Source organism: Amphibalanus amphitrite, unplaced genomic scaffold (assembly GCF_019059575.1).
Source record: "Amphibalanus amphitrite isolate SeventyFive unplaced genomic scaffold, NRLGWU_Aamphi_draft 000435F_arrow, whole genome shotgun sequence".
NCBI lineage: Eukaryota > Metazoa > Arthropoda > Thecostraca > Balanomorpha > Balanidae > Amphibalanus > Amphibalanus amphitrite.
The window spans coordinates 413,688-437,258 of record NW_024881929.1 but is presented as its reverse complement, the minus strand read 5'-3'; the positions used below and the strand labels follow the sequence as shown (position 1 = coordinate 437,258).

The 23,571-nt window shown below is 53.2% G+C and overlaps 1 protein-coding gene across 1 annotated transcript in view; it reads right to left on the bottom strand.

Moving 5' to 3' along the window:
- The window catches only part of LOC122391400 (rho guanine nucleotide exchange factor 2-like), a 105,037-nt gene that overhangs the window by 50,597 nt on the left and 30,869 nt on the right, over positions 1 to 23,571 (bottom strand). Inside the window, exons 5-12 of the mRNA XM_043385254.1 lie at positions 17,081 to 17,189; positions 9,919 to 10,009; positions 7,157 to 7,233; positions 6,352 to 6,446; positions 5,401 to 5,516; positions 3,204 to 3,299; positions 1,563 to 1,635; positions 76 to 221 (exon numbers count right to left, since the gene is read on the bottom strand). Coding sequence (XP_043241189.1) covers positions 76 to 221; positions 1,563 to 1,635; positions 3,204 to 3,299; positions 5,401 to 5,516; positions 6,352 to 6,446; positions 7,157 to 7,233; positions 9,919 to 10,009; positions 17,081 to 17,189 — 803 coding nt within the window. The remainder of the gene's footprint in view (positions 1 to 75; positions 222 to 1,562; positions 1,636 to 3,203; positions 3,300 to 5,400; positions 5,517 to 6,351; positions 6,447 to 7,156; positions 7,234 to 9,918; positions 10,010 to 17,080; positions 17,190 to 23,571) is intronic.

Below are 23,571 nucleotides of genomic sequence, written 5' to 3'. Positions count from 1 at the left end.
CAGCTCCCATCACCAGGGGCACTAACACCAACCACCACCAACACCACCAATGTCCCTCTACTGCGGCCCACTCACTTGCGTCCCATGTCGACGATCGGCGGGGAGACCTTGGGCGCGGCCAGAGTCGTGTTGTTGAGCCACCGGCCGCTGGCCACCGCCTGCGAGCCGCGCTGCAGCAGCGTCAGAGACTGCGTCTGCTTCGGCTTAGCCTTCTCCTTGTCCTGAGAATTAGACACGGAGCCGGTCAGGTCGAGCTTACGTCATGTCACGTTAGGTGATAATACACGGATGGATTCTCGTCAGTGTGAAAAGGGGAGAGACGATGAATACAAACAGGCTGGGACAGGTTGCCGTTTGATTTTCTAGCGAGTCGAGATAGTGCAAAATATCCTAACTTAGCTCATAATTGTAGGGACTCCTCACTGTACGTTACAAGAACGCTAAATGGCAGAAAATCGGAATGACAATGATGTAAACTGAGTAGGCATTACATAACCTAGCGTCACTCCATTGAATGACCACATATGTTCAGACGCGTTAATGTTCTCTAAGAACTGTTCTCTGTTGAGGTTAATTTCCGGTGGACCTCCCTCTCTCGCTCCCAGCTCTCTCCCTTCCCCCCCCCCCCCCGACCACCGGACACCGTTCACTCGCCGGCGCAGGTCGTACCAGCTCGTTACTGGTCGTCTAATGCACTCGCCGCGCCGCGATCGGATGCCTAAACGGAGCTCGTGTCAGACAGAGAGCCGCCATTACCGCCCTCCCCCGCCCCTCTGTCCTCCGCTCCGCCCGCTCTGTCTCTCGGATCAGAACCCGCCGTACGGAGAGAAATTCCCGACGGACCGCGGACGGCCGCTTCCACACACAAATGGTCCTGTTCTCGGTGACAAATTTCCGTCGTCCGGCCGAGAAAAATGGTGGTCAAGAAGAAAAGATTGCCCCGCTCGGGCAGCTCAAGTAAGGGATTTTGTCGCAGGGAGTATGTGGCACTGAGCGGCGGGAAATGCTGGATTGGGTTTGATGGGGCTGCAGCGGAACTTTCTCAGCACTGCTCCGTTTGCTGTCTCGTCTCGATGACTTGTGACGTTTCTATGACGTATGACGTCAGTGTAATTAGCTACAGCTAATTATCAAGTTCACTGCCAATATTCCCTAATAACTCATCGAAGCGTAACATCAGGATTGCGCACATGCGCTCAGTGTCACCGCTAGCTCCATTCCGGGACTACCAATATGCAACTGAGACCTTCCCAACATAGATCAGAGGGCATGCACGATGGGTCGTGCGGCAAGTCATTATCGGGCGATCTGCTGGAAGAGTGTAGGTGCGAATTAATTCACCAATGCACTCGGAATATGATGGCTATAAAATGAACTTAGTTTCGTAACGATGTGTAGGGGAGTACCCTAATCGCAAGGACAGTGTCAAACCGCTATCGACATTGCTAAGCCAAAAGACGAGGGGGGATCCCCACATGAAGGACTCCGCCCACTGTTGCGTGTACGGTATATCCTTCATGGAGTATAGGTGACGAAAAACATACTCTTTCCCTCTTCCGTACCTTCTTCTTGCGGAAGAAGATGCTGCTTCTCTTCCGTCGCTGCTTGTTGCGGTCATCCTCCAAGAACGAGGGGCTGTTGGAAGAAAGAATAGCAATGTTAGTTGCTAGATGTTCTTCTTATCGACATTATTAGCTGACTTAAAGCATGGCCATCCCGTAGCCTCCCGAGAGAAATATAAAGCTCCTGCTGTTCGGTAGCTCTCTCGCTCAGCCACGAGTTACGCTACCATCAGTGGCGTGCTGCTGGCCCACGTTTCGCCACCACTTCCAGCGTCTCGCAGCGACGTTCAAGGCCGCCGCCGGGCTGCCGTGCCGTCGGCTGTCGATTCCGCGCACGTTTCGGTTGCTCAATATGCAGCCAGGGTAGCCCGGCCATGTCTCTGGGGACATGTGAGCCCCGTCCCTTACCCCGGGATAGCGTGCCGTGCCACCGAACAGCCGAACGAGACGCACACAGCCAGAGAAGCTGGCTCAGCGCGGTGTGAATGTAGAAGAACGCTGAATTCAGTCGAAGGTTAGGGGGTCGGCTACGAAATGGTTCCGTCATTACCTTGTTAGACAGAAAACGTATATTACCAGACAAAAAACATCAGCAGGGAGAAACTGGCCTTCGATAGCGTTTGTAGGTTGAAATTGAATGAGTACATGAGATCGAAATGTCTTACAACACTTTTCTTAATAATGTTGTACCTAAATGAGCAAGGTTTCGGATACCAGAACAAAAAATGTAAAAAAAAACTTTTGTGTAAAAAAGCCAATACACCCCTCCATCAATTTTTGGCAAACAATAAGCATGATAAGTCTTCCTATCTCAAACAATTGACAATGCAAAACCAGAAGCATCTAACCCCATGATATCATGAATTACGTTCCAGCCCCCGACAAGACCGCTGCTCCTACGGTGCAGCCATTGATTATACGGAAAAGGTCAGGCCCGGCCTGCAGCGTTGTGGTTCCAGCGAGTTTGTTTGCTGACAAATAGTGCCGTCCAGCTTAGCGTGTTACCTTCCCACAGAACAATAGCTCGCGATACATTTCAAAGCATATGTATTGCGTATGTGTATTGTGCATTGCATATTACTCACTGCTGAAACTGCCAACGGAGCAAATTTCTGTAGTATCATGCGCGCGGGCGTACCGAGTTCGCCCACATGAAAATGCGACAGTGCCGACCATCCTCGTTAATATGCCAATATGTTGCCACTATCTAACGAAGTTGTCGGTATATGTATATGCCCCTAATATGCAGCAGTATCATTTTTCCATTGGCACCCACCTCTCGTTCTGTCCGTAGACGCTATCCTTGTATAGTATTCGTGTATCGATGAAAGTAATTAGTTAGATACCTACTCTATGAATAAGATGCAGTCTGTGTGACATACCTGATCCTGACTAAAACACTCCACGAAGAGGCTGTATGTGAACTCTCTTCTGGGGTAGCTTTCTGAACACAATGGTGTCTGTTAGCATGTTCTCTCTGTGATGTCCATTCGTACTCCTTCTGAATTCTGTGAGGCATTTGTTCGTAAGCTCCTGAGGTTGATGTCTGTCCGCACTCTCTCTGTGGTGTCTGTACACTATTTCTGAGTTGTCTGTTCGTAAATTATCTGCGAGGTGTCTCTGTGACGTGCCGAGACTCACTCTCTGATGAAGTTGTCGGCGGAGGCAGCGCCGCCGCGGAGCGACGCCAGCTCCTGACGCTCCTCGTCGTCATCAGAGTCGTTACTGAGCAGACCGCTGCTGGCGACACACACAGGGCATCGAGCCACGTGCGGGTAATTCGGACGCATACAGGGCGGGGCACACTCAGAGGGACACTACAGGGGACAGGACACACATCAGGCAGACACTACAGGGAGACACTACAGGGGGCACGTGGCACTTAAGAGAGGAAAAGGCACACTGGGGACCGCGCTTTATAGGACAATGGCACACTCGGGGTGTGTAGTGTTTTACAACACTGCAAAGCCATTGGAAAACACCACAACGGAAGGGCACACTCAGAGGCGGCGGGGAGATGCCTCTGAGTGTGCGACACAACGACACGTGCCGTAAAACACCGGGTACAGCCGGCTGGGGAAATATCTCATAATTGGGGAGGTGCACATCAGAGGGGGAAGCGCAAGGGGGCGGAGCAGAGGAGGGGTAAGAGAGGGTAAGTCAGGCATAGCCCAGAGGCGGGGGCATGACAGGTGACAGAGCGGGTGGATAATCACGATCCGGGTAATCAGACTGAGGGACGGTGCTATCGTTAGAGGTTAATGAGCGCACGGACCACTCTACGATAGTTATGGAGCGACCAGCGTCACGATTGCCAGAAACTTGTTCGATGTAAAACACCTGAGTGAGTGAGATGCAATGACATTTTGGGTGTGTGGGATTGTCTAGATAGCATATGGGTGTCGTGCAACTTTGAAGATGCACGACAATATGCGCCTAATGAAAAACGGAAAAATGAGCCGACTAACTCAGGCAAGGTAATGGCAAAGCATGGGTCTCGCAAAGCCTACGCAGTACGCATGGTTCATCACATGCTGATACCATAATTTAATTACCAGACTAGCAGCCTTGTGCTTCTTCATCTGACTTGTAATTTGTATTCACCCAGTGAGACGCACAATAAGTCCAATCCAATTAAGGATCCCTACCAAGCCCGGTACTGTGACGCGGTTGTGTTTGGCCGTGGCACGCTAAGCCCATTCAGTTCCATCAAATATCCAGCGCCGGCCGCCGTGCTCTCGTCTGTGGCTCTGCAGCGCCGGCGGTAACCGGGCGTTGGCGGCCGTTTGGCTCCGGCTAAGGGGCCCTGCCTGCTGTCCGGAGCGGCGGGGGTGGTGTTGGTGGCTGGGGGACCGCCCCAGCGAGCCCGCCCGGTCACCGAGATGCACCCACACAGCCGCCAAAGGTCACACGGTCGACAGACTATATCTGCTGCCCTCCATCTCCATATGACGGACAGACATGACAAATAAATGGATGGTCTTAGGCATCGCCTAATTCAGCTGACATAAGTTACAGATTACGTCACAGATTACAGATAAATGTGTTCGTAGTTCGATGTCAATCTGGTTTCAATAGATCGGCCACATTGAGCACTCGAGTGCTGTTTTGGTGCATCAAATCATTATGCATGCTGACAAGTCGCATGCCCTCCTTATGGGACCTATTCGACCCTCCACCACCCCCGCTACTAATCAGATAATGACACTAACTGGACTGGTGACCTCTGACCTTACCCTCCGTCTCTGGGCGACGGGCAGTGCCCCCTGTCCCTCCCCTCACAGACGCCACGGCTGGCGGACAGTCCCTCAACCGGTCCGGAGTGGTAAGGACGACACGGACAGGACACTGCAGGGCGGCAGCCCAATCACTACGCAGGATCGGCAGACGCAGTGGAAACTGAGCATCTCCAGTTGTCTTACAGACTCGGAGAGACCGGCGAGGAGAGGATGGCCACGGATGGTAGGCGCAAAATATACATCGGTACTCGTGCCTTACACAACATTGGGTACTGGGTAGGTATACAGACGGGCCACGAGGGTATGTCTGCCGTGTACCACAGGGGGAACAACAGGATACACCAACGCATTTCTACAGGTAGACAAGTACGCCACAATTAGCAACAATGCATGACGGAGAGTGGCGTACGCTACCGGTAGAGCCACAGCTACTACCAAAGCGATTTATCCACAACACCAATCTCTGCGGCGTTCCTCAGGGAGCTCAGACCAACAGAAAAACACCTACCCTGTATGTACAGTACAGGGAGGGGGAGGGGTGCGGAGCACACCACACACTCACGTTACACACTGACGTCAGATGACGTCACGTCACTTACGTCAATTTTCCGGCGTCGACCTCCGACCCGTCCCGGTGCTGGCCAAACATAGACGGTGTGGAGACGGACTTCTGCATCTTGGAGCGCGGCTCGACCGCCGAACGGCCGTGCTTGCCCTGAGGGGTCACAGGTCACCGGTCAGATCATCGGTCAGGTGACATCGAGTCACGTCAGCTCTCTGCGCAAATAACGGGTCCAGGTAAGTTCAAGACCACCGACCCCCGGTCCCCCAGGGACCCCCCCCCCCCCTTCATCATGACCGGACCCGCACGGGTCGTCTCTCCACGGCCACAGCCCACATCATCGTGACGTTTCACGGGCCGGATGACGGCGCTCCACTCAGCCGTGGCCTAGTAACTCAGCGTCCCGGGTTTTCCGACATTCCCCAGTATCCGGCGCACATGCTACGGAACCCACGTCCCTCTGGCAACCCGCACCCATTCATTCTATTTCTGTGTTCCAGTTGAATCCAGCCCCGCCAGAACAAACATATCAGGCTAAAAGCGCAATGGGGCTCGTCATAATCTCAGCCCGTGTGTCCGCCTAGCAAGGTCACCGTTTCCGAGCCAGTGCGGACGCCGCGGTATGTCAGTATCAATGTCAGCGTGCCACCGTGTCAGTGTGTCAAAATGACACCGACACGTCCAGGTGATGGTCAAACTAATGAAATAGAGTGACAGTCAGTGTCAATACCGTAAGCGATCCGTGAGTCATCCGCGGGTTCGTGACAGTCCTCCGTCAGTTCGTGACAGTCCTCCGTCAGTTCGTGACAGTCCTCCGCAGTTCCGTGACAGTCCATTAGCGGCCCATGACAGTTCGTCACGTTTTCTGAGTGTTGGTCAGCTGGCTCGTCAGAAGGAGTGTCCGTGACGGTCTGCGTGATGGCCTGCCGTATCAGTGGTTCCGTGCAGTCGGTCGTGCTGTCCACCCCGTTCCACAGAGGCCACTGACCTGAAGGGGAACGCCGCCCGCCTGTCCGGCCGAGCGGAGCTCATCGGTGCTGACACTGACACCAGAGCCGACACCGGCCGCCAGCCGCAGGTCATCTGAAATGACACAAACGAGTCAGCAAACTGACACCGGCCGCAGGTCATCTGAAATGACACGGACGGGTCAACAGAATGGCAGATACCGGAGCCGACACCGGCTGCCAGCCGCAGGTCATCTGAAATGACATGGACATGTCAGAAAGATAGCCACGGATAACCAAGTCCAGTAATCCCACGGACACTGACCAACACACATACAGAAGAAAGATACACAGACACTCGCCCCAGGGGAGAACGCAGTCTCGTGACCGAGCATTGACCACGATTTGTCTCCCTAAGCCCCACCCCGTCAGATTAGCAGTCACAGCGGGACCACCGGCGGAATACCCTCGAGGCACGGCGTGTCACCGCCGCTAAACGGGCAAAGTGGCTGAATGTGATTATGCACAAACAACTTAATTAGCACTCGGCGAGCGCAGACTGAAATGGAACTGAAACGAAAAACAACGCGCAGAGCCGAGTCGGCAGCTGGGACTTCTAGCACAGCTTATAGGATACACATTACACACCGAGCCAAGAGTTGGAAAAATGTGCAAAAGTCACTGGAACGCTACATAAATGGAGCTAACTATACCGAACCCACCGAGCTGAGTTGATGGTGAAATTTCGTACCACCAAACACCAAAAACTCGACCAGCTCCCCAGCCATGCGGTGATCGCGCTGTTTGTCGCTGTGTCCCTGGCACCGCTGAGCTCGTCTCACTGACCTTGTTTGCTGGGACTGCGTGTCTGGCCGCCGGGACTGGCGTCGTCAGCGTCCGAGTCCAAACTGCTGAGACTGACACTGCCGGAGGGGCGAGGACCGGTCACCGGCGGAGCGTAACAGACAGACGGGTGGGCAGCACGATACACACAGGGGTGGGAAACACTTGAACAGACATAAAGGGGACGCAAAAGACGCACGGGTAGGCAACACGAGGGATACAGCGGTGAGGCTCATATGGGTAGGGACGAAACAGGTACAGCTGGAGGTGGCATTGCAAAAAAAAACGAACGGAAGAAGACCCACAGCAATCGTGTCAGACACTAAGGTGGCCAAAGTACAGCCCTCATTACACTGCGTGGTAGGTATTCTTTTTTCGATAAAATCGAATCGAGTGACTCGAAGACTACGTGTTATTCTCAGTTTTGTCGGAAAAAGAATACCTACGACGCAGTGAGATGGAGACTGGACGGGGATGGATACGAGCCACGAGCCGGCCATGTCACACTGGCTTACGGACCAGCGTACCATCGTGCATTGCCGGGGCCGCAGGGCTGGTCTGGACGGCACGGACCAGCAGCCGGGGCGGCGATACGTCGTACTGGAAACTCAGCAGCGGACGTGTTTGCGTCTCCTTCCCGGTAACACTCTACACGCATTTCGCCGCTCGGAGAACTGCGTGTACCCATACATAAGCGATAAGCCCCTATCGAGCAAGTAAACACCTACTTCATCCCAAGGGACCATACGCTGTATAATCCATTACACACGGGCAAAGCCAGCCACGTCTAGCTCCCATCTGAAGACATCCCCTCATATTAGCCGTGTTTAAATCCCAGCCATTTCTTCTCCGCTGCTGGAAATAATTCACCAGGACGGACGGCGCCGTACCCACGCACATCGTGAGACCCTACGACTTAAAACTCGTCATATCGTCGGACGGCAAAGACTCCTCAGAAATTCACACCATTGGAGCTCCAGGCTCTTCGGACACGTCCTGCGTGGGACCGAGCGACCGATCGACTTCTCCGAGCTGAGGAAGCGGAGCCGATACCTGACCAAGGTCAATGAGCAGCCTGAACGGGCCAAATGTCAGCGACATTAGCCGCTGATCCAGTCTGTCCTCGTCTGCTCCATCAGAGGGTACGGGGTAGACGGGGCCGGTGTGTGACACTCTTTAACGGAAACAGCCATCATCGAGGGACATAAAGGCAAAAATGGAGGCTCGTCTTTAGCGCGTCAGGATCCCTTATGTAGATAAGTTTGTGTTTTACATCATCGTGAAGCTTCAAAGACCTATTTTTGTGTCGCTGTTGAATCACCATAATACTGGTAAGTCCATCAAACCACGTTATTGTCGGAAGCCTTGGGTGTTGTCAACTCAGAAGCCACCGAATATCTTGTGGGATATACCTCCTCTTCCCTGAATCTCTCTCAGTGTGAATTGCTCTTTAGCCACGCTGCGAATCCAGCCACTCCAGGCATCCGTGCTCCACCCGGGCCTGTGAACCTCCCTCTCCAGCTCTCTCGGGCCCCGTCTGTGACGGGTCGGCCGGCCGGTCGTCAGCCACTCGCCGGTCTCGGCGCGTGCCGCTCAGATAGGTACCGCCGCTGAGCCGGGGATTCATCAGTCAGCCGGGCCCGCCCGCTGCAGAAAGGATGGCCTCGTGGGCCGCCGTATCGTAACCGTCTCAGACCGTGTGCGAGACGTCACCCTGACCGAGACGTCAGGGTTCGCTGCCGCCAGCTACATGTAGGAAAGCCCGCCATTCGGATCACTACTCTGTGGCAGCACGGTGTTCCATTTCACAGGCTCCAACAAAACATCCTAACCCCAGTGTGAGAAGCCTCCGTTATTCAGCTGAGTGACTTTCTTGAGTCCTTTAATACCCGCAGCTTACATTCACTTCTTATCAAGGTCAGGCTCGTTCTGTACCTTTTTGCACTATCCCTGGTCTAACAGCCCGCCCCCACCGCCAAACCCCCGCTACCAGAGCAGTTCCCCTGACCATCGGAGGCGGCAGAAGCGAGGTTTCTATAGCGGAGACACCCACCCACCGTCCTTACGTAGCAGAAGCAGCATTCAGCTGCTTAGGGGCTGATTATAATCATCGGCTCAGTGGCACGGTGTGGGCCTCCGGACGGACAGAATGACTGGGCGGGGATCTCTGCACGGCATCGACCCGGCACCGGCGCCCGGCAATGACCTAGTCCCGGTGTGGGAGGCGGCCCAGCTAATCCGCGGCGGCGCACCGAAAACCAATGACCCTCGGCGTCTGCTAATCTGGGCGGTAATCAGCCGCCGCGCAGCAGCAGGTGTTCCTCGTTGTCAAGCGGTACAGTGCTTCTCCTGACTAGCAGGTGGATACATCAAGGGATCTAACTGTGCTGAATTCGATCAATTTGTTTACTCAGGTGCTCGTCGACCCATGACCACTTGCAGCTGCGCGTGTCATGTACTGGCCATGCATCCAACAATCGACAAAATCCCATCGCCTGGTTTTCGTTCCTCATCCTAACACAAATAACCTCAGACACGCACAACCCTCCACCACAGCGCGACTCAGTCCACCCATCATAAACCGCCGGCGTGTGCTCACATCCATCCCACAGTATCCCTGGGCGAGACATGCATCGCACATACGCGAGTCACCGGCACACCTCTGACACACAGCCGTGTGTGACATCAAAACTGACAAACTCAACTCCATCAGCCGTTTGTGACATCACATTTGTGACGTCCCCGCCCACCACGTCACCGCTCACCTGCTGCGGAGACCGCCGTCGCCGCCGTCCCGTCCCGACCAGCTCTTCCTGCGGTCATCGCCGGGCAGTGCGGACAGGTGCTGGGCCGTGTCTGAGGCAGAGAGGTCAGATCAGGGTCAGAGTCACAGTGGAGGGTGGTGGGTAGAGAGGTGGTGACAGAGAGGGGAGAGAGAGAGAGAGAGAGAGAGAGAGAGAGAGAGAGAGAGAGAGAGAGAGAGAGAGAGAGAGAGAGAGAGAGAGAGAGAGAGAGAGAGAGAGAGAGAGAGAGGAGAGAGAGAGAGAGGCGCATTAGAGATAACACAGCGCGTCAGACTGAAGACGTACAACGCACACTGTTTTAGAGAGCACTCACAGAGCGGAAGCTCCGGCCGTGTTGTTTACGTCGAACGCGCGAAAACGGTGTTTACTGGAGAGTGCGTAACATATTAGGTCGTTCAATAAGTAACGAACAATCGGTCATAACTTCTTTATTTCTTTATTTAACACTTTCAAACTCTCACGGATTATAGATCAGACATTTCTGAATGCAGCCTATGCCTCAAACCAGTCGCCGCCCGCCTGCACACACTTCTCCCAGCGTTCCGGCCAACGCCGGAATTCCGCCCGGAAAAACGTGTTTTCCGTCTTTTTCACCCAGTTCATGACAGCGCACACGACTTCAGCGTCGGTCTCGAAGTGTTCACCATGGAGGCCATCCTTTAGGGGACCAAAGAGGTGAAAATCTGAAGGAGCCAGGTCCGGACTGTAGGGCGGCTGGGGCATGATATTCAGCCCTGTCACGCGATCTCCTCGCGCGTGGCGTGAGACAAGTGCGGTCGGGCGTTGTCATGGTGTATGGTGATGTTGTTGACATCCGAGCCGCGCCTCTTCTTCAGGATTGCTTTTCTCAGTCTCCTGCAGGACTGTGATGTAGCGGCCCGCTGTCCATAGTCCGCCCAGGTTCAAGAAAGCCCACCAGGATGACACCATGACAACGCTCGTCCGCACATGTCTCACGCCACACGCGAGGAGATCGCGAGACAGGGCTGAATATCATGTCCCAGCCGCCCTACAGTCCGAACCTGGCTCCTTCAGATTTTCACCTCTTTGGTCCCCTGAAGGATGGCCTCCGTGGTGAACACTTCGAGACCGACGCTGAAGTCAGGTGCGCTGTCAAGAACTGGGTGAAAAACACGGAAAACGCGTTTTTCCGGGCGGAATTCCGGCGTTGGCCGGAACGCTGGGAGAAGTGTGTGCAGGCGGGCGGCGACTGGTTTGAGGCAAAGGCTACATTCAGAAACATTTGATCTATAATCGGTGAAAGTTTTAAAGTGTTAAATAAAGAAATAAAGAAGTTATGACCGATTGTTCGTTACTTATTGAACGACCTAATACGTCCCGATCGCAGACGCCGAAGAAAAATAGTCGGCGGCACAACAATCACAACAAGGCATAGCAAAGGCGAGTTCCGTGCCAGCTCACTGTCGTGGGTATAAATACATGCAGAACATAATGAAAGTTCGAATGGCTTCATTTCATTTATTCTTTTCATCACGAAGAGACATTTTGTAACTTATGGTCACACTGACAACACTATCATCAAGAAGTTTTCCATGTTAACGTCATGTCCAGCCCTAAGATTGAGTTCACCAGGCGGAGCAGTTTTCCCCCATCGATCACGGTTTTGATGGGGCCGTGGTCCATCATCCACCCGAGTCCATCGACGAGCCGTTATCGACTTACAATGACCGGCACGGGCTCCATTTACCCGGTGTCCCCCAGCGGTCACACCATAATGGGGCCCGGCGCCACCCACCACCGGCTATTTCCGAGTAAAAACAGGACCGGCGGCTGACCTCCACGACCGCCAGGCAATTATTTCTGCAACGAACTGTATCGAAATGAATCCACAAATCTGTATACACAAAGCTGACTGGACAGACAATTGAAAGAGTTGATATAATCCGATTAGTTTGATGGTTTTTAACCCTCGCCCTGGCAGGGGGGGGGGGGGTTGATGCAACCCCCCCTAAGGTTTTTCGAGGATATCGTAAAAACCGCGGCGCGCAGCGCCGCCAAATTTGGCACAGCCTATGGGGCAACCTTTTTACTGTTACCTGAAAATTTCAAGTCCGAGTGACCTCGGGTCAGGTCACCAGGTCAGAAAAAACGGTACAAGGTCATGGTCAAATTTCAATTTTCTTTTTGCACCTGTCCAACTCACAGTTTTGGACTGATTTCCTTCAAACTTTCAGGATGTGCTAAGTTCACCGAGTTTTATAACATATAGTTCGGTTTTTTTGAGGTCACTGACCTGAGGTCAGTTAGAGGTCATTACGTCGTAATGTTAAGCCTATGGGAAAATACTAAATTCGGAAAATACTGGAGATATCCGCCTTGTTCCATCACTTTTGTGCTTTGAAACCATAGTTATTAACAACAGGTCACTTGGTGCTTCTTTGTTTGGTGTACTTATCCATGGGTCAGGTCAAATGAGGTCAACTGAGGTCAAATGACGTTTTTGCCAATAACTTGGCACATAATGACGCTAGAGCTTAAAAAATGGTGTCATTGTGTTCCTGGTGATCAGCCGAATCGAATGATATGCGATATGATGCAATTTGGTTAACTTGAACTTAATTAATTAATTAAAGTTTACTTAAAAATTAAGAAAAACTTTAAGTACACTTAAGCAAGCAAAAAAGTATATCATTCGACGCGCCTTGGCGTGCTGAGTTCACTGGTGCTTTTCTTTTTCTCTATCTTAATTAGATCAAAAGTTATAAGCGAAAAACTGTTGACCTGTTTTTAGCGAAATTTTTACATTTATACCCCCCCCCCCAAAAAAAAAACCTAAATATTGACCTAGAGCAACCAAATTTGCACAGGGGCGAGAACTCCAGGGGGCCCACCTACCTACCAAATTTGGTGTTTCTAGGTGCCATAGGAGCCAATCACGAGGGGGTCGCATCAACTCCCCTACCCTGCCAGGCCGTGTTATGAAAAATGCCCTGCCAGGGCGAGGGTTAAGGTTCAAAATTAAGCCTTTCAATACATTTCCTACTATTTCAGAATACGGGTGAGGAACAACAACAAACAATCACATAGATGGCCCAGATATACTTGGATCAAAACAGACCACGTCTAGCCAGATCAGGCCAATCCCAACCAGCTGGCACCAGACCCAGCCCGAGCACTGATTCCGTTCTGCCGCACCCCGTAACCTTCATGTCCCAGCTCCGCGGTCTGCCCGCCTCCCGGGCTGAGCTCGGTGGGTGGGTCCGGTCGGCCGCGGCTGGGCCTGTCACGTGCCCCCCCCCCCGGCCGGCCGTCAGGTGGCCACCGCCGGGGGGGGGGGGGGCAGGTGACGCAGTGCCTTCATAAGGCCGCGCCTGGGTAAACTCGCCGTCGGCGCAGCGGCGTGGCCGGGCAGGGCCAGCCACCGTACCGCGGACTGCCTGCGCCGCGCCTGTTCGGGGCCCGCCGGCCATGGAAGGTACGCAATGACCGACTTGGCTGCTGGGTGGGAGAACTTCTTCAATGCTAACCGACCGGGGGACTGAATATGAATATGGGTGAGAGATTTTACACAGGCGCTGACCGACCAGCACACTGAATATGAACGAGGATGAAAATGAACGGGACCTATTGTTAATTCGAAAATCATGGCGAGGTGCTGAATCAAACGACACCTGCTTTACTCACAGAAGAAGAAACAAATATTCATCAGCACCCAGCGAACATTTTGTTTTCTTTTGCTCCATGTTTTTAGAGCAGGAAATAAAACGGACTCTCAGAGCCCTCATACCAATAGTAGCAGCAGAATGAACACGTGAAAACCCGTGCGAAAGCCGACTGATACCTCTTCTTCTCGCGGTTTTCTGTTGAGCCTTTGCGGCAGCGGAGCGACCACAATAGGAGCGAAATCGACCGACTTCTCAAGCCGAGGCGACCGGCAGGGTCCTTCTGTTCCCTGAGGACGTCGCTGAAAGACTGCCGAGATCAGACTGCTCAGAGAACCGCCCCAAAGAGCCGCGGCCATCCTGTGCCTTCCGAGAGGCGGCTCCGCAATCAGGACAGCTCGTCACATTCAGTTCGTACCGACCGCATCTATTCGCAGTCGACTCTCGGGCGAGGAGAGACCATCTTTTTCCAATGTAGCGGGATGACTGTAAGAGTGGATACGAGTACGCCGCGGGACAAGTGCTCTTGAAACGAATGGACTCAGTTACTCACGCAACAAACATCAATGCAGCTTCTTCAGCTAATGTCAAAATAGCTGAACCGAAACGTCCCCAGCTCGGATGCGCTCAAACACAATGCGCCTAACACTGAACAGTGATGGACAAATAGTGAGTAGCGCATATAAAAAACTATCATGAAAAGAAACCTGCGCACGGACTTTTGGGTGAATTCATTTGCAGCTTTATGCGAGTAACAGTACAGTCAGTATCAAAGAATTCCTACGAATGCATTGGTAATCAAGCAAAAAGACGTCCAAAAAGAAGCAAACAAAAAGGCAGGTGAAATTCTGTTGGCAACGAAAGACGGCTGCAGATGACCTTTGCTCCGGTGGCAAGGATTTACCCATCAAAACGTAGCCGTTCTCGTAGTGGTGAGTGTTACATGAGTGGCAAGGATTTAAAACGCAGGCAATACAATTGAAAAAGCCAGTAAACGACCTCAGGAACTTGGCCTGCCCGATATTCCAAGTAAGGTAATCCAGGCCCATTAATGGCCCGTCCTGGCATCTGCCAATAGTGTCGGAGCGACAGCGACAGCTAATACGATCGAATACATCTCGCCACCAAGAGATTATCAGGGATTTGATATTCATCCCATCTTCATCAGAGGCCTCTTGCACCAAAATCCTCTTGCACCAATGCTTGGATTATTTTGCATCGTATACCCAGTCCAAGTCTCCAATGTAAGAATTTGCGTGCAAAATTTAGCAAACACATGTAGGATTATGTATTGGGCTATTGCAAACAAATTTACCACCGTTAGATTAGTTTATTCTGAAACCGGTTTTTCGGTTTTACCTAGCTAGGTAGTTTGGTGCAAGAGGCCTCAGATATTGAATACAACATAAGACAAATGTTGCAATGACATGTTTAGTTCATGAATAATTTTGTTTTACCTTTCAAACACCACTCACCACTTGGGAGCGAGTAAGGGGAATCCAGGGAACGAGTAAGAAAGGGGTGGCTAGAGTATTTGATTCTAAAGCTGAAATTAAAAAAAAAAATACCATCAACGCTTGGGGAGAACCGACAACGAATTAAATGAGCGAGTCTTCTCATCAGCCTCAAGCAGCCACAAATAACGCCCCTGCACCGTTTTCCAGAACCGTCCGCAGTCATTTTAATTCCATCCTGCTATCTGACTGCGGCCCGTTATGACACGGCGCGTCGCTGTTGGAGCAGCGGAGGACCGCGTTGGGGAGGACCGGCCGGCTGCGTCACGGGCTCCAGCCCGGCCCCTGCTCTGCTCTCCTGCGGCGCCGACCGGGCCGTCCTATTGACCGGCGGTGCAGGGCGATGCGGCACATGTGCCCGCCGCCGCCGCCACCGCTGCTCTCTCACGTGACCCTACGGCCACGGCCGGGGCTCAGTTCGAGACGTGTCCGGCCGGCGGGCGGCCGTCAGAGGCAGCCCCCGGATCAAACGGCGGCACACACGGAGACACGGCGCGCCCGGCCGGCCGGCCGGCCAAAGTTCATTAGCCAATATGTGGTCGGGACATGTCCCACATGGCTGGCGCGCTATCGAGCCGCGGCGCCGCTAACTTTGGCCGGCCGCATCCCGACACCGCCGAGACAGTACTGAGAGTGGCCGATTGGAGTTGGCGAGAGGGAGCCGAGGCAGAGAGCAGAGAGAGAGGGGGGAGAGGAGACTCCAGGTAACGCCGGCGACTGGGGTGGTGCAGGTACCGGGTGGAGATCTCCAGAACAAAGTCAACGGAGCGCTGAGAGGAAAGGAGAGGCTGTGAGGACTGACGATGACTCACGGGATATGACATGGACGCCACGGTAACCGAATGAAACGCAGCAACACAAGGCGGAAACAGCATCTGGGAAGCTCGGTCATTTCTGAATACCGTCGCAGTTTTGAGGTAGGAATGCCAAGCATCAGACGACGCAAGCTTCTTCAAAGGGCTCATTTTACTAGCATTCCAGTCCGGAAGCATTATTCATGCGAGAGGCTAAAGTAACGAGCCTTATGTTGCAAGGCCATCATAGCAACAAAATGAGAGGTCGACAACTTATGTTTCAGCACCAGAAATAGCGTCGTGATTGCCGGAGGGCTGACAAACCCAATTGAAAGCTGTCATTCACAATAAATGCCCTGAAATATCAAAACCGTCGCTGTGTTCCCCTTCAGTACTGAAAATGAGTTAGGTGCGATTCTTATGCGATGGGGGCTGAGAATGCATGCCTATGCATTTCCAGCACTGGAGGATCCAGGGGTGGGGAGGGGGCATTTGGGGCAAATGCCCCCCGCAGCGCCCGAAATCGACGAAAATTTGCTTTTTTTAAGTATAAAACGAACACTAAACAACTTTTAATAAGAAAAGTTTGTTTTAAACTGCACAGCAGTGCGAAAGGAACCGAAACCCGATGAGTTTTTGGGAATTTGGAGAATTTTTTGGGGTATATGCCCCCCCGCAGCGTCCAAGATTGCCTTTCTGGATCCGCCAGTGACTTCCAGCGTGGCTCAGGTATTACGAACTTTTCGCCGCTGAGTCCTTCGCGTCTCAACCAGTTGATGTCAACGCAATGTGCTCTGAGCCGCTCAGCATCGACAGCCGCCATCAGCCCAAACACCCACCGGTCCCTCCCTGCCATCACTGTCAGACCCAACCTTCACACGTCAGCGACGTCAGTCTGACGCTGACGGCAGTAATCGCCATTCCCGCTCACCACAATACCCCGCTGGACAGAGGAAGTCCACACAACCATCCGACCACCCACCACTCTAAGCATGTCACATCCACGAAACACACATGACGTCATATGTGACATCCACACTGGTCGCTGGCACGTCATGCAGTCAGCAGCACGACTGGAGTGTGTGTGACTTCAGCCGGCCGCGGCCTTTTCGGTACGACTCCGCACGCAGGGTACTATGTCATCAGCAGAGCGCGTGTAGAGCGTCACGGAGTGGGGTGCGCTCTGACTCACCGTGTGCGGTAACCTGTATGGAGGGCAGTGTGTCCGTGGGGTCCTCGTCCGACTCCTGATTCAGTGACGGACACGACGAACTGAGTCGGGTGTAGCGCCGGTGGACCACCTGTCGACAGGGGACCCGTCAGCGACTAGAGAAACACGCAGCGACTAGACACGCGGGCAGTGGCCACATGTGCCTGGCGTACTAATTAACAGATTGCCAGCATAGAGAACACAGGTACAGAGACGCGGATATCTGCTGAAGGTGCGGCCGTATTGAAAACTGCACTGCCGTGAAGCACTGAGGAGGCAAAAGCATATAAATGATTCGTTCCACAATGTTAATTCTATCCGGACACGCAAGACGGCAGGGACATCCAAATAACATCCAGCATGCACGCAACAGTATAGCTACACAGACACAGCAGAAATGCAGCGGTTCTGTGGGCCTTTGTCAATATGTATGGCGGCGAAACTGAACAAATAGCGCTTATAGGTGTAGAAAATGTTCGCAGATTCCTGAAAACGTGGAATAATTATACTGTTAATACTGTTAGACCATACTGTTATTTCAAAATGTAAATGTTTGAGGATAAATAAAGGAAACGTGTTATCAAATACGTCGTCACAAGTCACGGAAACTGAGCTGAGTAGTTTCAATGATTCTAGCAAGGCCAGACCCACGGCGAGAACGGGCATGCAGGATACTGTCATACGCCATGGGCGTTGCAGCTTGTTTTGCTAGTTGATAATAGGTTATATCAACAAAGTAAATTTCATGTTTGATGTTTTTCTAGACGGAAACGCATTCATAAAATTTTTAGAGCATTTTTTAAATCATTCAATATCCAGGAAAGGGTCAGGTCAAAATAAAGCAGCTTAAAACATTGCCTTCTACGAAAAGCACTTGAAAACCTGTCAAGCAGCCTCTCTAATTGAGCACACGATAGCCAAACACACAAAAATTGAAATAAATTAAACTACAATAAAATAAAACAAAATAAACTAAATTAAAAAAAGAAAAGAAAAGCACCTACGAACACACAACAATTATCCATTCGGCACGCACTCATTCAGACCAGAGCTTACATCCAGCCAGGACGAGACGTGCATGGGAGCGCATACCAAAGGCTTCGAGCAACGGCAAACATACAACGGCTGGCGGAAAACAAACGAGATCCGAGCAACAGCGGTCGCTAGGCGGACGCAGGCAGCGGACACGCGCGGGAGCGGGCGTCAGGAGAGTGGCAGCGGACACACGAGAGCACGCGTCTGTCTAGCAGAGCGGCAGCGCGCGGCACGCGAGTCGGTCATTCAGGCGGGCCAGCGCCGTCCTTGAGGCGCTGATCAGTCGGGTGAGTGCGTGCGCCGGACGAGGCCTCCAGCCAGCGGCCAAGGCGGGTCGGGGGTCTACACAGCGACCGCAGGCGGCAGCGGGCGGCCTCGTGTCCAGCTCGGGTGCAGGGACACACAGCCAGTCAGCAGCGAGCGGAATGACACCAAACAGACGGCATGCTACAGTCGCGGGGCGCAGCAGTAGTCCGGAGCTCGCCGGCCCGGCGGCCTACCAGCGCGTTGCTGCTGTCGCGCGCCGCTGTGGATGTCACAGACTTCCAGAGCAGCACGTGGCACAGCAGTTTGACGCGTTTCCAGGGGCTGCGGCGGGCTCCGTTGACTGACAGCGGCGGCGGTGTGCGCAGTTTGGGCGGTGTCGGCGGCGAGGGCGGCGGCAGCTCGGGCGGCTGCTTGGAGCGCGGACTGAGCAGCAGCTGCGGCGGCGGCCCGCCGGTGGGCGCCGGCAGCGACAACGGTACGGCCGCGCCGCTCCGCCACCGCTCCTGCATGGCGGGCTCCTCAGACGGGCGGCGGAGCTCAGCGGGGCGCTGCGGAGCGCTCTACCGCCGGGACGGAGCGGCGGCGGCCGGCCGGCGGCGGCAGCTGCCCATCGGTGGCCACACTGCGGGGAAGACGGGCTAACTGACCGCACTGCGGGGCATGCGGACTCAGTGGGCGCCGCCGGCCGCCGAAATCCGTCGCTACTAAGACCAGTCAGATCAATGTACGGTCAGGCAGACACTGCTGTAAGCACAGCACACTGTGACATAACGTGACCCATCAGGAAAGGAAGGTCCTAAATAGTTAGTTAGCCCAGAACTCGAGGTTGTCGACGGTAGTTGTCATCTTTTTGAATAAGCATGCCACAAGGTGTAGTCGCTCCCTGTTCGTAATGCATTATGGTAGGCAAGGCCGTATAAGAGAGGTAGAATCATCCCGCAATTTCCAATGGACCGGTCGCTAAGCATTAGCGTGACGTCACTGGTGGAGACCGCGCGGCGCCCGGCTCCAAGCCGTGTGTCGGGTACATTTGGCACTTTATCGTTGTTATTACTAAACGTAACGACAACTAATGACTCTTAATAACTTTTTACCCACCTAAAGCTGATTTCCTTGCCGATACATTGCCGACCCGAGCCCCAGGGTTGACAATCTTGGGATATGGGTCGGATGGGCGACCTCGCGACGGGAGAAGGAACGATTACAATTGTTGTGTCCCGCACCGCCGATTGCATTCTCTATCTGCACCCAGAGGGGGGGGAGGCAGGGGGCACGTGCCCCCATCGGATAGGGGGCCTCTCGGGCCCGAGGGGCCCTGCGACGCCAATTGGCGGCTGAGGGTCCACGCTGGCATTTTCGACTCAGAATGGCCCCACAGGGCTCGAAAGAACACCTCATGTTCTCCGAATAGCCACACTTCTCTCCATAAGAGTCACACACTGGCTTTTTATTGTCCCTTGTCGGCATTTGAGGGCCCCTTGCCGGCCTCTCAGGGCCCATTGGCGACCTCTGAGGGCCCTTACCGGCCTATCAGGGACCAGCAGCTCTAAGGGCTCCACACACGCCTGTGATGACCCCCTAAACCAATGGTTGAAGGCCCCCACAACGGCGCCTGCGATGGCCCTCACCGGCGGCTGTGAAAGCCCCAAACCGGTGCCCAGCTGAGGGCCCCACACTGCCACCTCTGAGTTCAACCGGCACCCCTGAATGAAGTCCCAAAGGCCCAAACCAGTGCTTCTTGGCCATATATTTATCGGCGGCTCTGAGGGCTGAACGCCGGAGCCTCTGACGGCCTCAGACGGGACCTTCGCATCGGACGGCCAGTGGCCACTCACCAGTGACTTTTGAGGGCCCCACACCGACGACTCTGAGGGCCCCCACCGGCGTCTGAGAGTACCTTGCTGGTCTCTAAGGACTCCACAGGGCTCCTTAAGACACCGCAGACCTCTTGAGGGCCCCTTGTCGGTCTCTGAGAGCCCCTGTCGGCTTATAAAGGGTTCGAGCCAGCAGCTCTAAGGGTACCCCACCCGACTGTGATGACCCCACACTGCAGTGTCTCTGAGGGCCCACAATGGCAACTGTGAGGACCCTCACCGGCCCCTCTGAGGGCCACACACTAGCACCTCAGAGGGCCTACAGCGGCACCTCGGGGGCCCCGCACCAATGCCTCTGAGGGCCTCACACCGGTACCTACCTGTGAGTGCCCACACCAGTGCCTCCAAAGGCTTCATAACCGGCGGCCCTGAGGGCACGGCACCGGTGATTTTGGGGGCCTACCGAAGGCACAACACAATCCCTTAGTCTAGCTGAGTTGCTATCCCAATCCCATACCGGCTTCTATCCCAATTCCGGCTCAACTCATTAGCAGCCCCCCCCCCCCATGGGTCAGCGGCGCCGCGCCGGTGTCGGTGCCGGGGGCCAGCGCCATCGGGGCGGCAGTCGGCCACGCGCACCTAATGGTTAGCGCTTTGCATCGGCGGCTAGCGCACGCCCGGCGTGTTATCGGCCGTGAGCCGCTCTAAAACGGCTGCAGTAACTGGTCGATATAGGCAGTAAGCAGATGAGGAGATGCAGGTGGATTGATGACCGGCAAGCTTTTGTCGAAGTCGGCTGCTAAGCCGTGAGCAGGTTTTATCAGATGCCGGTTCACTATGAACTTTATCCGGGTCCTGGTGGTACCCTGACGCACTCTTGGAGAGCCGAATTACAGCAAAACTCCATCCACGACTGTATCTATACGGCTTACGTTTTTCTGAAAACGTCTGCGTTTGGCCTTCCACGGGCCCGGCCGGCCGGACGGCCCCGATTGGCGATCCACCAGTGACGTCACTGGTAGTGTTAAGCTGATTGGCGAATAATACATGGGGAGAACCGGGACGACATCCCCCTGATGGTAGGTACTAATTCAAGCTTTCATTGCGCTGGCATCAAGACATGAAAACAACAGTCAAGACGACCCAGCTGTGCGATGTAGTTTAGCATGTTATCCACCGTTTGACACCAGAGCCACCTATTGAGCGCAGGAGTAACTATGGGAGGAGCGGCGCGGCGCCTCACCGTAAGCTATGCGGCACAGTATCACTGCAGGCGTTCACATTCAGTGCCATCTAGTGGCGAATGTATAACTTCCCGAACGTTGCCAGCGACTGTCATTGAAGGTTGTCTTAGCAAGCAACGCCTGTTGGACTTGGAATAAAACTAAACACACGCGAGTGGGCATGAGTGCATCGTCGGGTGCAATTCCTATTCGTATTTGCGCAAGTTTCGTGTTTGGGCGCAATTTTACTGCCAGAAGCCATACAGAAACCGCCAGTACCTCTGGATCTTCTCACTTCAGTGGTCTTCAGTGCTCAAAACCAGTCTAATCTAATTATTCATACTGTTTTCTCAGCAGGCCAAGCTTGGCTGAACTTTTTTGTTTCAGAAACATCGGCAAAACGCATTAGAAAGACGCACATGGCCATTGGCCAGCCACACAAATACCCATGGAAAAAGGTTGATGTAAATAAAAGCCCTTAGAGGGTGCTAATTTGTAACTAGTGGGGCACAGTGGCCGCCTGTCCTCACGGTGACAGCTGTCTTTACAGTGAACTCGGTTGCATGAGTTTCATCGTTTGCAGGGCGTGTGGGAAGTCTCCGTTCAGTACCCGCAGTACGATAAGGTCAGGTGAAATTGATCCAGCCATTGACCTCTGTATACCAAAGTCTATGATCCAGCGCGTCAGCCACATCACCGACATCAATTCTATCAGTGACGGCGGACACATCATGATCAGCTGTGAGTGATGTCACACATCTGATGTTACCCATCATCGAACGGTATTCAAACCAGCGCCAATGGATCCATTCTACTGTATCCACACAACTCTGGGAGGAGTAGTCTCAGCAGGCCGGACCACCTCATAATTAAACAATCCGCCACTGAATTGAGTTCACTTCGGAATCGAGCAGTTCAACTCTAAATTGGGCATTGGACCTAACGGGCTCTGGAGCGACACTGTTTGTACCGACTGCAGGGCCATCCAATTTGCCCAGCGCGCCCGCAGATGTATAATTGGACGACACAGTAGGCCGGGCGTTAAATGGCCAAACCACCCCCGACACCAACATCATTATTACCCCGGCTTACGTCTCCACGGCGACTACTGCGCTCCCTGCGAACACACCGGGCCAATAAATACACGGTCATAAAGCTACATGGAATAATACTACAGCAGGTTCTGTTGGTCAGAGCTTTCAGTCATTCTTTTTCGATACTGATATTGTTTGTTGGGATTTTGATGCGGCTCGCCAGCGGTATTATGTACCCATAAAATACTGATGAATGTATTATAATAGTTACTTTACGCAATGTATCGGCAACAGTAGATAGCAATTTAATCCAGCTCTAATGCGTTTCAAACAGAATCCGGGTGCCCCAGGCGCAGCGGTTCCGGTAAAGGTCTCTTCTGCCTTTCCTTGGCAACGGGCAATCAGCTTACTAGGAACGGACGTGTTTGTAGGTATGTCTGTATGGATGTGCTTACAGTCAGGATCGAATGGCGGATAAAAGGCAATGCTTGAGTTAGTTTCGCTAAACAAACCTGAGAGCATCGTCCGACTAAAGATGCAACAACGATCCCAGTACTAATTATTTCCGTAAATTCACTCTTATTACTTGCGGCCATCTTTCACCATGCTTCATAATTCCCAAGGAAAAAGATCATTTCCAATTATCCAAATTTCCTGACGGTTGTAAACGAAGGGAGACTAAAATACGATCATGAGTTTTTTTTTCGCTTACGTAAGTAATCGGACCTTACTTACCAACTAAGAACTATTTTCGAACAAGTCAGTTTTTATGAAAATGTAACGATAATGCAAACATATGAGAGGTCGTATGACCTTTCCAAGCAGGCGCTCTCCACAAAAAGAGTAAATTAGTCCCACTCACAGCACCCGCATACGTTCGATACTCGCACGGCATGTAAGTTGACCCCCGAGTGACCTGCATCAAGGCCGCTTAGGTAACTGCAGGCCCCAATCGAAAAGCACTACGGGACTCCTGCAAACTGCCGAGAAATTCGAACGAATCCTAAGGGGTCCAAACAGCGCTGGACCAATGGCGCTGGACCCTCACCAATGCTACTTTCAATTGCACGATCGGTGAAATAGTTGTACACATACGTTTT